The sequence below is a fragment of the Seriola dumerili genome, unplaced genomic scaffold, assembly GCF_002260705.1.
Source record: "Seriola dumerili isolate Sdu_G_001 unplaced genomic scaffold, Sdu_1.0 BDQW01000331.1, whole genome shotgun sequence".
NCBI lineage: Eukaryota > Metazoa > Chordata > Actinopteri > Carangiformes > Carangidae > Seriola > Seriola dumerili.
The window spans coordinates 523,444-539,602 of record NW_019174586.1 but is presented as its reverse complement, the minus strand read 5'-3'; the positions used below and the strand labels follow the sequence as shown (position 1 = coordinate 539,602).

At 42.8% G+C, this 16,159-nt stretch overlaps 1 protein-coding gene across 1 annotated transcript in view; it reads left to right on the top strand.

The window, feature by feature from the left end:
• Positions 1 to 16,159, top strand: part of dock2 (dedicator of cytokinesis 2) — a 95,773-nt gene that overhangs the window by 41,986 nt on the left and 37,628 nt on the right. Inside the window, exon 26 of the mRNA XM_022759889.1 lies at positions 3,578 to 3,673. Coding sequence (XP_022615610.1) covers positions 3,578 to 3,673 — 96 coding nt within the window. The remainder of the gene's footprint in view (positions 1 to 3,577; positions 3,674 to 16,159) is intronic.

The window sequence follows — 16,159 nt, the reverse complement described above, 5'->3', positions numbered from 1 at the left end:
CGTCAGTGTAAAAACAAAAGCAGGCAGTGGTACATTGTCACAAGGACGTGACAGTTACACATACAGCCATGTACAAACTATAAAGCCTGTGACGTGCAGCATCATACAGGTTTTATATCAAACTACATGAGGACTAATGTCTGCTATTGGATGATGTTTACATTCAGACTAGTAGCGCAAAGCTTGTATTACTAATTGGCCCTTACTTCTGAATCTAAATGTGTTTATTCAAGTGCAGTCAAAGAAAAACACACACATGAACACACTTATCTATATCATCTAGTGTGTTTGTGCTGCAAGAGTCCACATAGAGTAGTAGAGCTTAAAACGGCCTTGACTCCACCGCCGCTCTTCACGCTGCACAGCTTTTTCTAAAACCCAGACACTCTTGTTTGCCAATGACACACACACGCACACACACACACGCACACGCACACACATGCACAAGTTATCTGGTCAAAAAGCAAAATGGGGAGGTCTAGTTTTTAAACTTGTCAGAAGAAAAAAAAAAAACAAGAGCAGAAAAGGCCAGAGGTGAAAACTTCTCATGGCCTAGCAGGAAGGATGAAGAAAAAGTGGAGAGGAAAGCATGGCTGAGAGCTAGAAGCTAAACAGACGGAGGGGAAAATGTTTATTTCATAAACAATATGACGGTGGAGGGATCTTACAAACAGACAATACAGGGAGCTATAGAGAGATACCAGTGTTGAATTTGAAGTGAGGAGGGGGTGTTAGGTGGAAGAAGTAAGAAAAACAACATTGAGGAAAAGGTGACAGGAGATGGGCTCACCTCCACACCCTCTGTCTCCTCTTTCCCATTGTTTTTCACCCATCGCTCTTCTCCTCTCTGGGTGGTGCCTGACTAAGTTGCTGCCTCACAGATAGATGCAGAGAGACAAACAGAGATGGTAGAGAAGATGACGCGATAGACAGATGCCAGTGTCTCTGGGAGAGTTTGTGTTGAATTCATAAGTAACTTTTGTGTGTGTATGCGGTTGTGCGAGTGTGAGTGATAAAGGGAGGATACTAACAGAGGAAGACAGAGAGACATGGCTCACTAGAGCTTTCTCACTTTCTTCTTTCCCCTAGCCCCAAAACGATGTTTTCTGTTTTTCTTTTTTGTTTCATGATGCCAGTAGAACTAATAAACCAGCCTAAACTACGGTTTGGAGTAGACGGCCAGAGTATCGACTTCCTTGTGTGTGTCTGTTCTGCAGGAGAGAGAGAGGGAGCATTTGGTCTCATCTCGTCTTCCTGTTCTGAGACAGCTGTCTGAGAAACTCTCCAGGAGACAGAAAGATTTAAGCTTATTCAAAAATCAACAGCTGCGCCTCAACCTAACTAGCTGAGTGCATGCCTGTGTGTCTGAATCATAGGTCTGAATTTGAGGTAGTCTGAGGTAGAAAAGACACACACAGTTGTTTATCTTTCCTGTGTCTTGTGGCTCTGAGTCAGTGCATTTAATATGGTTTAATCATGCCTACCTGATTCTTATGAAGCCCTTCAAATAATCTGCCATCAGGCCAGGACACACGCACCCACACAGTCACACACAGTCACACACAGTCACACACAGTCACACACAGCACACAGATGGAGAGCACGGTGTGTTTAAAACTTTGAACTTGAGTCCTCTTTACCTACTTCTGCTATTTTTGGACCTCCCCTCTCCTTTTTATGCTTTGCTGATCAGCTAATACAAGGACATGCACATATACGGTGTACACACACACACACACACACACACACACACACACACACACACACACACACATATTTGGGTCACATTATGCTAACAAGGTGGCACACTAACAAGCACATGCGCATACACAAATATGTCCAGCAGCATTAATGCTAAGGTGTGTTTGGATGTAACTATTGAGTTACTACCCCTGAGGCAAGTCTGAGTCAGCTTCTGTTGACCGGCTTCATTGTAACATAGTGTGTGTGTCTGTGTGTGTCTGTGTGTGTCTGTGTGTATCTGTGTGTGTATCTGTGTGTGTGTCTGTGTGTGTGTCTGTGTCTGTGTTTTTCCTGTGTACATGGCGCTATGTCACTATAAAGGTGCCTATTTTACTTAGAGAGTCTTTGTCCTATGTTTATGTGTCATTATTCACAGCCCATTTCTCTTTACAGGTCATCAAACATAAGAACAACATCTCAAATAGTTTTGCCATTAAAAGTCAATTTACAATATTGATTCAAAACCTTTAAATGTTTTGTTTTACCTGAGGCTCTTTTCCTCCCCATTTGCTGCATGATGAACGTTACATTAATGCAAATTTAGGTTGATTAAATAAACCTTAGATATATATGAAAAGAAATTTGGAAATATGGTTATCATAATATTAACAACTGTTGTCATTTTTTCAGGGTGTTAAGACTGCGTTTCAATAAAAGTGAAAGCATTTTCATATTATATGAGGTCATGTTATTTGAGGTCATCATATTCACTATTAAATTTAACATAATACACCAATAGTCATCCTCACGCGGCATTATCATCGATAATGAGGTATTTGATTTGAAATATCACAATATCTGAGTGTCAATTAACTCCAGTGCTAATTATTGTTTAGTTCTTAATTGGATTATTGGAAACTGTGATTATATTATAAAATGAGATATACAATGGTTTAAGAAAACATTTTCTTTTATCTTCATTACCAGGTGAATATTGTAACAAAGCCTCCTGTTTATATGGCTATATCATTCCAAAAGCAAATATTATCCACTGTTTGCAATTTCCTTTTGCTTTCATTGGATGAAACAACCAAAATGGCAGAAAAATGCAGAAAAAAGCTCTCACACACTTCCTGCGTTAAGGCTCTCAAAGCATGTAGAGCAGGTCCGGCTTTAGTTAAAGTGCCAGCCGTGATGTATACCAACACTTGGCCATGCAGATGACAACTAGGAAACAGTAATTTGATTCAGAAAGGGTCTGAGCACAAAGACAGACAGACTCTTAAATACATCGTGTCCCCTTTGTTTCCCTCCGGGCAGATGGAGGAAGAGAAACATGACAGAAAAGTGGCTTCAAAAGGGAAAGGAACGATAGGAATATAAAAGCAGGTTTGCACAGAAAAACCCACATTCACGTGTCAGAAGCCTTTTACGGTTCAAATGTCCACACTGAAGATGATTAACTGAATGTTCTGGTGAGGCTCATTTTCTGAAAAGTGAACAGTCTTTAAATTTTAGATTCAGAAAAACTCTATTCTCTTTCTTCTTTCATTTGATCAGGCATCCTTTCAGAACCCAAGAGAAGCTTTGGACTGTGTCTTCATAGTGAGGAGAGTTCATGTGAGGGGTGGGGTGGTGGTGGTGGTGGTGGTGGCGGCGGCTGCACAAACAAAACCTTACGAGTCTCCAAAGTTCTGTCGAGAAAAAGTTCAGAGACATCCCTGGAAGCAGCATCAACATTAGTGACACTGCTTCAATAGCACAGGAGCTGTTCTGCATTTGTTTGTATGTCTTCGTGTCGATTTACATTTGAGGAAATCTAACAATCTTTTGTTTGTCTACATCCCTCTCTGCCACTCTCTTTTTCCCTGCTCTCTGTCTCTGTTTATCTCAGGGGGAAACATTTCAACATATCCAGGACATTGTCGTGTCTCTGCTGGGGATCATCAACCGGACTGTCATCACAATGGGTCGTGAGCACGCTCTGATTGTAAGTACATGCAACTTTGCATATGTGCGATCTGCAGCGTGCCTGACTTTCCTCAAACGGATGGGTCAAGCGTTGCAGAATCTTCTCTCGTGTCTCACTGTCTGCTGTTTAACTCAGATTAGTAAAAAAGCCAACTCTGGGCAATTTCATTCTGAAACACAAAGTATGTCGACAACAGCGCATTCTGTTTAAAATACACACTTTTATTGTACATACAAGAGGAAGATCAGGAAGAGAAGGTCATCGTGGGAGCTCACACACTGTTATGGGACAGCTTACAAAAATGCAGAGACAGGGTGTTTTTGGATATAGATTTGTTGATTAGTCACTGTAGTGTCATCCAGAATACTAATTGGTAACAACTTGTCCCCACAAGCAGCTGAAGTAGGCCCTCGTGAGATTAGTGGTTAGACTCTAAACTGCTGTGACATAAGCACTGGTGTGTGTCTGTGTGTCTTGTGTGTTTGCAACAGGGAAAGACCTGTGCAGGATTTTACAGATTTTTTTTTGTTCTAATTTCTGGCAGTCATGTCTGCCAATATGTAGTTTGTTTTAAAATGCCATTTCCAATACTTACTGTGTTATAATCTAGCAAGGACATTGGTTATTGATTACAAATTGCATTTTAAATGGGATATTGTACCTTGACCTGATGAAGTATACTGATTTCTTTTATACATTTTGATAAGATGTGTAGGCTTGCAGTGTCAGTTTTCTTATTGATTTTTGTTGCCCAGTTGTAGCTTAATGAAATAGATAGCTGTAAGGGTATGGCCTGAATGCTACACAACAAGTATATAGCTATGGAAATGACCTATTGTATATTTAATGTGAACAAGGGATTGTTTGTTACTGGGGAATAACAAAACAACTTGTTGGTTTTTCTCTTTAGTTTATAGGTAACTTTCTGTATGTCGTCACTGTGACGGTGCAAAAAGTCACAGATGGTTGGTGCTTAATTACATGAAAGCTGATGGCTTTGGGCTCTTCACACTGTAGCATGTCAATGGAGCGTTCCTTCACACAATTTGTGCAGTGTTGAATTAGGAAAAACTCCAGACATCAACATCTAGTTTCACTGTAATTCAAACAGATTCAATTGGTGCCTTATTGGCTCTGATTTTGTAAATATCGATACATTTATACAGCATGACTACACGCCAATCATTAGCAGTGAACTGATAGCTGGTCTACCCCTAGTTTGTACTGGTTCACATATGTACTGAATGTGCACTGTATGTGTGTGTGTGTGTGTGTGTGTGTGAATACTTGCTTGTGTTTCTGTGAGTTTACCATATGTGTGAATTAGTGACTGCAAGTGTGTGCCTCTGTGCATGTATTTGTATGCACATGTCGGTGTAAAAATCCTTGAAACAAGATTGAGATTACAGCAAAACACTTCCATTTTGGATGGTAATAAAGGAGAGAATCAATCACTCTGTCAGTCAATGGTGACAGAATTTTTAATTAGCTGACACAGCCTGTCAGTCTTTGATCAGCTGCCTATCACATTGTCTCTTAATATATTCTTTATACAATCTCCAGTGTGCTCTCTAAACCCTGATATCCATCCAGCGTGCTGTCTCTTTGTTTCCAGAGAGCCCATCAGCTTGTTTTCTGCTCATATCCTCTTAGCGCTTCAGTTGTTGCCACATTGAAATTTTGGCTGTCAAGCCATCCGAAGACACAGTATTCCGAATAGTTCCAGTTCCCCTCCTTATTGCTGTAATTTAGCCAAAATTGTTGTGAAGATTCAGTCTCAGCTGTAGACGTGAATCCATCTTGGCATAAATCCGATCATACATTATCTATCCGTCTGTCTAGACAGCCAGTCAGCCAAGTTACAAACAGAACGCCTGTCTGTCATCCAAAGTGTCAAACACTTCTTCTCGTTGTTACACAAGTGTCATGGGAAACAGTATCCTCGCCCTTAGTCAAAATTTAATCACAAATTAGCCGCTAAAGTCTGGCTCCCGCACAGAGAAGATCATGATGATCTTTTCGTGAAACTCCCGCTCAAACAGATCTGAGAGGAAAGCTCAGCAGCTCCTCTGGCTCTCCTTTCCTTCTGTAGTGCATTCCCTCTTTTTCTAACTGATCCCTGGTGTATTTTGTCAGAGCTGAGGATGGATTGCTGTGGAGAAAGTGTAATTTACAGAGATGCTGCTGAGAAAAAAATGCTACACAGCCACATGACCACAAGAGAGATGCTTTACTTTTTGAGTCTCCTGAAACACAGTCCACACCTGTATGCACCTCCTTCCCAAAAAGGCTGTTGTGATTTTCCCAAAGCTTAGAGCCACCAGAAACACTTCTTGCGGAGTTTCTTGACACGGGCCTTGGTGCCGGGGCGGCCGGTGGAGGAAGGTGCTGGCATGGGTTTGGTCAGAGTAGGTGCAGGCACATCATACTCCCCCTCCAGGGCCTCCATAACTCCTTGGAAGCGTCCCTCCTGCTGTCGGAAATCGTGCTCCACACTGGGGAGGAAAGAGAGAGAGAGAGCAGTTAATATGGAAGGAGACAGGGATGAGGGAGGGAGAGGTAGCAGGAGCACGATTTAGAGGTTGGGATAGTGTCAAATCAAGTCAAATTCATTTGTACCGCTCATTTTTCACAAAAGCAGATTAGATGTGGGGGTAGAGAGAGAGAAGAGGAGCAGAGGGATGCAAGGACAAGTGGAGGTCTACTGAGCAGAAAGAGATTAGAAAGACAGGGACTGAGAGAAAGGTGAGTGAAGGAGTTTTAGTGACATTAAAATGTCGTCACAAAATGCTTATAGCACCTTAAAGAGAGGTCGCACTTAAGCTTAGATGTAAAATCGTGTTGTGTTCTTAACTTAGATTAATGCACTTTCAGCATGCATACACACATGCACACACACCCTTACTTTCACACAGGCCTCAACTCATTTCATATCCGTAGTATTCTTGTGTGCTTCATGCACCAATAGATCACAGGCTGGTGAGATGAGAGAAGTGGGAGGAGAATGAGAAAGAGAGCAGGAAAGAAGCGGAGAGGAAGGGATAGCTGAGGAGAGAAGCATTTGCAAAATGGAGGAGCTAAAGGAAGGAGCGAGGGAGGAACTTTTTTTTGCTCCTGTGATGTGTTCAAAGCAGACCTCTTGGCTTTCTTTTTTCTATGCTTTTCTCACCCCCACCCCCACCGCCCCCTCGTCTCTCTTGCGCTCTTTCTCTCACCATCTCTCTGAAGTGCCCACTGCTGCAGGTCATAGTGTAGTAGACTTTGAGTTTCTCTCTTCTTTTTAGTGTTTTGTGTGTGTGTTTTGTGTGTTGTGTGTGTGTGTGTGTGTTGTGTGTGTGTGTGTGTGTGTGTGTGGTGGGGTGTGTGTGGTGTGTGTGTGTGTGTGTGGTGTGTGTGTGTGTGTGTGTGTGTGTGTGTGTGTGTGTGTGTGTGTGTGTTTAGGGGTGGAGCTGCATAGGGCCTGTCTGGCATCTGGAGCTAATGAGCCACATGATGAGGCAAGGAGAGCAACGACAACTACCCCCCTCCTCCTGTATCCCAATATTCCAACATACACACACACACACACACACACTCAAATACACACTCATGCTATACAAACATGTATGTGCTCCCCTGACAGCCAACGTGTGCATCTTCCACAGCAAGCACACGGCTCAGTGGGGGGGTGGGGGGGGGGCAGTGTACAGGGACTTATGGGAAGAGAAAGGGAAGAAACTGAACCTTTTCTGGGAGATGGAGGGATGGATAAATGAAAGAAAGGTGAGCTTTAATGAAACAGGTCAGATAGGTCACTGCAGAAAAAAAGGAAGGAACGAAAAAATATAGAATGAGGTAAAGGAGGAGAGGATGACTGCCACCAGAGACGTGGAGAGAGGAGGGCAGAAAGGTCTCATCTCCCAGAGATAGAGCATAGGCATGGAGGAAACCAGTGAATTTAGGAGGAAGTAAAAGCTCTGGCGGGCGCAAAGGAAGGGAGATGGCTGGCTGCCATGAATAAATGATAAAGGAGATGTACTATGACTACACATACACAGATATTGTTCGCATACAGGCACAAAATATATCTAAAATAATAAAGTGGTGCACCTGTCCCACATTCAGTCAATCTTGAGTCTTTCCTGTTTTAGAATGAGGACTTTTCTATGTCAAGTGTGTCTTTGCCAACACACTTCCCTAGGTTTCAACCTCCCCCTCTCTCAATCCTCTGTGTCTCCCTCTCTCCCCCTCTCTACCCATATCTACCTCTCTCACTATTGTTCATGGGATTATAGCACAGCGGGAGAAGCAGCCGCTCTTAATTCGTTCTGCAAGCTGTCATCTTCAGCATCTTTGCAAGTTTGTGCATGACTTTGTGTTCTTGTTATGAAAAAATTTAAACCTTTAATTTTTTTTTTTTTGTTGAAGTGAGGGTTAAGGTTAATCATGTAGTGGCCAGGGGAAAGGTTTAGGTTCAGGTGTGTGGATGTGTGATAGGATTAACAAATTATTTCTTTTCTCTGCTTAGGTATATGCGTAGTAGAGTAGAAGAAGTGAGAGAACACTTTAGGTGTGTTTACATGCCTGCATATGCATCTCTGTGTGTGTCTGAGCCATTTAAACTTTGTGAGGTAAACAGAGGGGCTGTCAAAAGTTTCTCTCCCCCCTGTCTCTCACCATGCAGATTAATTAGAATTGGCAATGGCAAAACATCTTCAGGCAGCCAGCCCACATCAAAATCACTTTTTTCACCACAAATCATTCGGACGGACGTTTCAGTCCCACGCGTAATTCATCCTCTGCTTGTGAGTTTCTTTCCCTATCTCCCATCCTCTTTACCCAGAATCCTCTCTGTGGGTTTGATAAGGCGGTTACTGCCCAAATACAGCTCTTGCACTTTTGACTTTTGTGTGCGTTTTTCAAAATGGACTGCTGAAAATGTGCTTTTCCGCACATTTAATGTATGTAAAGGAACTTGTACTGATATTTGAGAAGAAATATGATTAGGGAGTAGATTCTGCATATCTGTCCAAGTCGTTAAAGTCTCTCACATAGCGTGAAATATATTCATTTTTTTCGTTTGTCAGTATGCATAAGTGTGTGTGGGTGAGTACGCATATGAAATGTGTGCATAGATGTGTTTAATGAAAGCTGATTTTCCCTTTTTGTTGGATCTATTAGCATGTATGTATACATGATTATATTTGCATGTGTGCAAAAAAACAAAGGGAAAGTTGAGCCAGGAAAGCAAAGAGGGATTATAATGATGCGAGAAGTAACAACATACTCTTGAGATCAGAATAGCCGCAGGCCCAAAAATTATGTGAAACTCATTCATTTCAAGGACTTTGGAAATATTTCTATATTTCTAATGTTTATAAATATTATAGCATCTTAATTACTGTTATTAATGTTTTTTTACTGTCTAATGACTGGTCTCTTTGCACAACACGTTCAGTCTTAGATCAGAGTAGGTTTAAATGTAAAAAAATAAAATAAAAGTACTTTATATCTCATAAACATTTATTTCCTCCTGTCCAGTTTCTTAGACTGCCAATCTATAGACTCGGAGCTTAGATTTATTTTTCAGAAGTCTGTGCAGAAATCCAGTTTTGCTTAATAATTGATTTGAATGATTATCAAAATTGTTGTTTAACTGTCTGTAGATTAACTAATTGATTAGTTGATTAATTGTTACTGCCGTAGCTGTGATGCTATATTCCATTGAACAGAGTATGTGTGACCATGCGTTCAGTTTGTGGTTCCTGTCTTTGTGTGTGTGCATGCGTGTGACTGTGTAAAGTGAGGGAAAGTTTGTGTGTGTTCATTTACATGTGTTTATATCTGTATAAATATATATATATATATATATATATATATGTATGTATAGGTGCATGAGTACGCTTCCATGTGGCACTTATTTCCCTTTGGTGTTCATTAAAACTTACTGGGCTAAGGATCCTGCTGTGTTAATTAAGATCAAGGGGAGGAGAGGATGGGATGAGGGGAAAGGGCTGTTGGAGTTGGATTCGATGTATCCGAAATGTAGTACAGATGAAATACCAGAGGGATAGAAAGTAAAAACACAGGAGGGATGCAGATGTGGGGCTGCCGGAAGGCGAGTATCTTTGGGAGTTAGGGAGAATTGGAATAGAGGCCGTGTAAAATGTATCTTTATCCCCTGTGGCCTGCAAAGGAGATTTTATATACGATTGTAAACAAGCAGCGTTAGCTTCAAGCCGAGCTTTGGTCTGGTACATGCGCATGAAAAGTTTTGGACTAGAAAAGAGGTTTTGATACCAGATTATTCTAGTTATAGAAAGTAAATATTTCTTCTCTGTTCTGTGTCTGCGATTTCCATGAGGCTATGCTATTTGCTATATTGAAAATCCACGTTTCCAGCTGGTGTGAGCAAAGCAGAGAGAAAGAGCGGTGTTGGAGGTTGGGTGGTGGGACTGGGGCACATACGATTAAAGCTTTGGCAATTGACAGATAGAATGAGGCACAGCTGTACAGTGGAAGCCAGTTTGATCGAAGGTTAGAGATGACAGAAAGAGAGGCTCAGCAGGCATGGGGTGTACATGTGGAACGATTTACATAATGAAAAGATGAGAGAAAGGGAAGGATGGGGTGGAGGTGAAGGGAGGACTACAACTACAATATGTGGTATGAGATTATGTGGGTGCAGCTCTGTAAATTGCAGAGGATCTAAGAATGTAATTACTTATTTAGGTCACACAGACAAGAGACAGCTGGAACAGGAAAGACACATTATTTAGGCGCGGAATTATTTTTGCTTGTTTGCACAGAGGATTCTTTTATGTGTAAATAACTTTCCTGGAGCGAGCATCCTCTTCTAATCTGTAGAATACAGTATGTTTATTTCAGTATACATGAGGGGTATCACTCTTAGTCTTGATTTTTTTTACATATAATAGAGATATATTGTATGTGTAGTAGAATTCACAGTTCATCAGAGTGGAAGAAAAGGGCAGAGATGGCAGGATACCAAGAAGAAAGGGTAATGAAAAATAAAACAAAAAAACAAGGTGTGCTAAATAAGTGATGAAACCTGGAAAAGATGAAAAAAACAATACAACATGGAATATTTTCAAAGCTACAAAAGGCATTTGGTTTTCCTAGAGAAGTTTCAGGTCTGTTTATTACGTTCCCGGCAAGAATGAGTTGTCACCGGTGGGTTATGTAATGCAGTAAGCTCATTATCTTGATCAGGTTACCTGTAGATGATGCAGGCTGTCTTTTGGCAGGTGGGGCAGTTGTTAATGTCCTGACCAGTTCTGTATGAGCTGCGACTGTAGAAACAACAGATGTAAAACATTCACACACACTGACAAAAGTTGTTTAATTGAACAGCTGTGCATGTAGACAGTAACTATCTGCATGTACCATTTGTTTTAGCCTGCGTAAAGAAGCAGCATCCACCCTGATATTTTTAATATTATTTAAACAACTGTTGGTGTATTTGGTTTTGGTATCAGGCCGCACCAAACCAAAGTCTTTGTGAATTTTTTGATGTAGTAGTGGAAGAAAATGGTCAAAATACCAAATGTGCACAAACAACAGGCCGAGCTTTTCTCGACTGGAAAGAGTCTCGCTCTCTTGACTGCTGATGTCACAACTGTTACTGCTCTCTCCACCTACGCATACTCAATGCAGCAGCAGCAGCAGCAGCAGCAGCAGCAGCAGGTGTGTTCTCTGGGGGTTGTCAAAGGACACAAAATACCATGTGATGTTTAGTGCATGTGATGTACCCCCAACAGGACTATCCAGACCATCAGTCGAATAGTGCCAGTGGGTGAATAGCTGCCTGTTTAGCATTCCAGGCAGGTAAAAACAGTTGCTAAGCATTGTTTGCAGTGACTGTCTAGGTAGGTCTAGATGGGAGCCAAAATTACATGGCACAAATTTTTATATGCAAAGGATTCAGTGAAAATAGAAAAGAAAGTAATTGTATTGAGAATTGATGTGCATTACAAAAAAGTATGATTACACATGCAAACCGTGTTATCAAGTTGGAAGAAGACTACACAGCTCGAAACAGTGCAGAGATGTTGGAAAACAAAATTGGATAAAAAAAAGATCTTACAAGCTCATGCTGACTGCCACGTAATTAAAACACTTTATTTTGCCAAGATATTTTGGCTGCCCCTGCACTGAACTGTGTCGATGAGAGTAGCTGATTTATGTAGATAAAATGGACATTTTAATTACATGGAGAGAGACTGTGTGACTGGCATCAGTGTTTCTCCCCTACCGGTCTTTATCAAAGACACCAACAGCAAGAGGAGACAAGTATTTGCTTCAGGAGAAAAAAGAAAACGAGGAGCTGAGCACAGTAACAAACCCTTTAGCTCAGCCGAGACCTTTATCACAGCAGCCCACTTAGAGTACTTTCATTTCTGTCACAACATCACATACAGATACTCTTACTTACTGCTTCTTTTACTTTTCTTTCTCCTTTTATGTCTTTTTCTCTCTATCTCACAATTGCACTCTCTTTCTGTCTCTCGCTTTCTCTTCAGTCTGCCTTTTTACCCCTTTTACACTTTTTCTCACACATTAGCATCCTCACAGCAAGCACACACACACACACACACTGAGGGATATGAATACATAATCTTATACAGTCTCACACACAGGGCAAGGCCACGTGTACACTGACTTTAGGAGCCTTATTGTGCAGCTTAAACATTAATTGCATTCCTCAAAGGTAATCTGAAGGGGATTAGTTTGGAGCTAGAGACATCTGTTAACCCTGAACACAAAGGAGGAGGAAGGAGCGGGATGGAGTGAGTGAAAACATGTGGAAAGAGCTTAGATGGAGATGTAGAAACATTATTGTTTTGGAAATGATGAGGTAGGAGGTTAAGGAATGGATTTTAGTTTATCGGGAGGAGAAAAGGAAGTGACTGCCACGTGTGAACGAAGGGGCTGACATTCAGGGTGGGAGGAAGAAATATGGTAGAAACTACAAGAGAAGAGCCATAGACAGTAAAGGTGACATTGTGAGGAGGAGGAGGGTGAGGAGGTGAAGACCGGGGAGCACTAGAAGCAGGGGAAAAATTAAACAGAGTGACAGCCAACATATGACAGCAGGGGAGATAAATGAACATGTAGCCAGGGCAGAAAAAGGGAAAAATCAAAAAACCGGTGAGAGGGCAGAGGATGGAGGAAGAAGAGGTGATTCCCGGTATATACAAGGAAGTGAAAGATAAGAGGAGAGAGAGATAAAAGGTATTAATTATGACTGGAGGAAAGTAAGGTGCGAGGGCGGAGTTGTAGGAAAGGATGAATAGCCTGAAGCGGGTTGAAGAACCTGAGATCAAGGGGAGGGTGTTGATTGAAATAGCGAGCGAGTATGGAAAGCCAACTGGGACGTATGTAGACAAGAGAAACGGAGGATATGGGGCGGGAGAGGAGGATTTAAGAGTAAAAGAATTCACAGGAGAGAGAGAACAGGAATTTGCTTTGGTGGACAGTATGATATCTCTTAGAACTGTTACCACTGGGACTGCATATCCTATAAGGTATATAACGTAAAAGGACAAGAGATATAAGGATCAGCAAACACTGAGTACAGGCTAGCAGGTATCACATCCCTACAGAATAGGATCACACACACGCATACACACACTACAGCAATTCTCCACAGGCCTGACATTTAAAATCTATTACACAGACTTGAAAGCTTGTCGGTATATATATTGCTATAAAACCTCAAATATATTCTCTTCTCAATCTTGTGCACTCCCGTGACACTTCTCCCTCTCTTTCTTCTCTTTACGCTCCACCTAACTCTCTCACTCTCTAAGCACTTCACTCTTAAAGTGAACACCTCTACCCCTCTTATCGTTTTTCCTATATCCCTGAGCTTCATCTCTCGCTCTTTTTGCTCTCTATCTTGGTATCTAACATCATACATCGTAATCCATTTTCTTTCTTTTTCTTTTTTCTTTTTATATTCCTCCATCGCCCCCCATCTCCCCTATCTCCCCTCTCTCACCCTTCGCTGAGGGCCTTGCTCTTCTCCAGGTCTTGAATGACGTTGAGAAGCACCTTGATCTTCTCCTGATTGGACAGTAGGTTCTCCTCCACGCTCTGCAGCTGCCTCTCCAGCCCGCGTGGAGCATTCCCTGTGTGTCCACCCAACAGCAATCCTCCCGGAGCCCCATTACATTGTGCTTTCATATGAGTCTTACAAGGCAGTGTGTGGTCGTCAAATGATTTGCTCTTCTGTTTTGTGTAGTCCTTGAGTTTGATCCGCTCGGAAGATTTGTCGATTCGTTTGGGAGTGTTTGTGGTCTCCTGGGTGTTTTTGGTTTGCGCTACAGGTGTGTTCGGTTTGGAACGAGTGGTTGTAGGAGAGATTTTCGGAGGGAGAGGTGGGGTGTTGTTGGGTTTTGATTCACTGTTAAGGGAAGAAGCTGGAGGCTTAGAAGTGATTTGGACTATTGTGTATTGGTGTGTGTGTTCATCGGCGTGCTTGATTTCAGCCTCATCATGCTTGTGTTGGTCAGTTGAATGCGGTTCTGTCACCTCTGCAGATGGTGTGTGTGCTCGTTGTGTGTGTGTGGTAGCTGTGGTCCTGTCCGTGGTGTTGTGTATGTCTGTTGTTTGTGTGGCGGAGTCCCTGTAATGAGTAAAGTCTGCAGAATGTGGCCTTGTCTGCTGCTTTGAATCTCTTGTTTTGTTCTGACCGTGTGATGTGTGGTTGGAATGTGAGCTGTGTGTTTTTGGTATAGTGTGTGACAGCTGCGGTATTTGAGATGTTTTTGTTGACGAGGTGTTTGCTGTGTCTGTGTTTTTGGTGAAAGACTGAGAGTCCAGAGCAGAGTCTTTTCTTGACTGGCTGGGGGCCACCGACGGCTTCCTTGGCGGATTAGGTAAAGTCTGGCTGGCTGTTATTTGATTGACAACCCTCCTGCGACATGCGCCTGTGCACGGTGTAATCTGTGATCGCCTCCTCCCACAAGTCCCACAGAGGCGAGGCGGGGAAGTCGTCATCATTCGACAGGGCCGAGGTGGGGTGGCGTGCACGGCCGTACAAACGCTCCCCGTCTTTAACACTGAGCGATGGCCCTCCCCGCGCAGTGACTGCACCCTCCTCCTCTCACGGGCCGGCTCCTTGCCTTCTGTGGCCTCGGTACAAACCCCTCCCACCACATCAGATGCTACTACACTGCCATTTGTATACCGAGCTGTCCTTTTACCTCTTGTGTCCTTGGGGTTTGTCCGAATACTTTTGATCTGGCAGTAAACTCCACTGCCCGACCCTTGTGATCCCATGTCGTCCTGTGTCAGGCTGTTGATCTCGTTCTGAGATGTCTCCTTGGACACTGGCAGACTGTTGCTGTCACTACTGATAACTCCCCCTGTCTCTGCTGTCGTTGTTTTGCCTGTTGCCACGGTGAGTGGGCGATGTGTGTTGCTTGGCTGGCTGCCGTGTTGTTTGATGGAGGGGAGAATCCGCAGTCCGGGAGATGTCTGCACCCCGACGCTGCACAGCGGGCCCCATCGCCCCCCTGCCAGGGGAACCCCCAGTGCAGGCACTGGATTGGTTGGGTCAGCCACCCTCCTGCCCATACTCCTCTGCAGGTTGGCTCAGCCCCCTGAGGAGCTGAACGGGATGGAGGCAAGCGATGACATCAGCCAACGTCAGCAGGATTATATCCAGTAGAAAGCAGGAATGTTTCCAGCTTTTGTTTACCCAAATAAATGTGTGTGTTTGTGCAGCAGTGTGAGAGAGTTTGTATGTGGAAGGTTGAGACAGGAATTCAATATCCAATAAGGCTATAAGCTCTCAATGTCCTTCCATTAATGACCTCCTTACTATTTTGGCTACTTCCAAAACATCAGTCTGAGACCAATTGCCTGTGGATGACGAGTTGGATGGATTCTGTGGGCACTGCTGGTTTGCTCTGTAGAGAGAGAGGGAACAGAGAGAGGCAATGAACAATAGGAATGACAGGAGAAAGGTGGGAGACAGGGAATAAATGGTCACATTGGCAAGAAGACGCAGACATTAGGCACGTAAAGCACCATAGAAAAGCTTCGACCTCGACTGAATGCACACACTGACCAGATCGATAGAACTCTATCAACCTCTTATTAGACCAGCAGGTGGGTGGGAGTTACAGAGGCAAAACTCTAAATCTCATCAAGTTGTTTCTCTTGAAGGAATAGAAAAGACAAGAAATATCTTAAAGGCAAACGCCTTTGTCTCTATAAAGTTGCAAGTTGCACACCCTCCTCAGAGCTTTTGTCGGTGCGCCTTATAAACTTAGGACTACAGATGTCATTGCAGACTGTCATTACGTGATCACACAGTGCGACACATTTCAAACGACGTTATGTTTTCCCTCCCACAGCAGTACGTAAACCAGTGATATATCATGCCCTGACATCTCTCATGGAAGCAGTTTGGAAATCTGTTTAAAAAGTCTGGCATCATGTTAAACTCTGCACCACTGATCTGCCCGTCTTCCTGTTTTTTTTCAGTGAGGC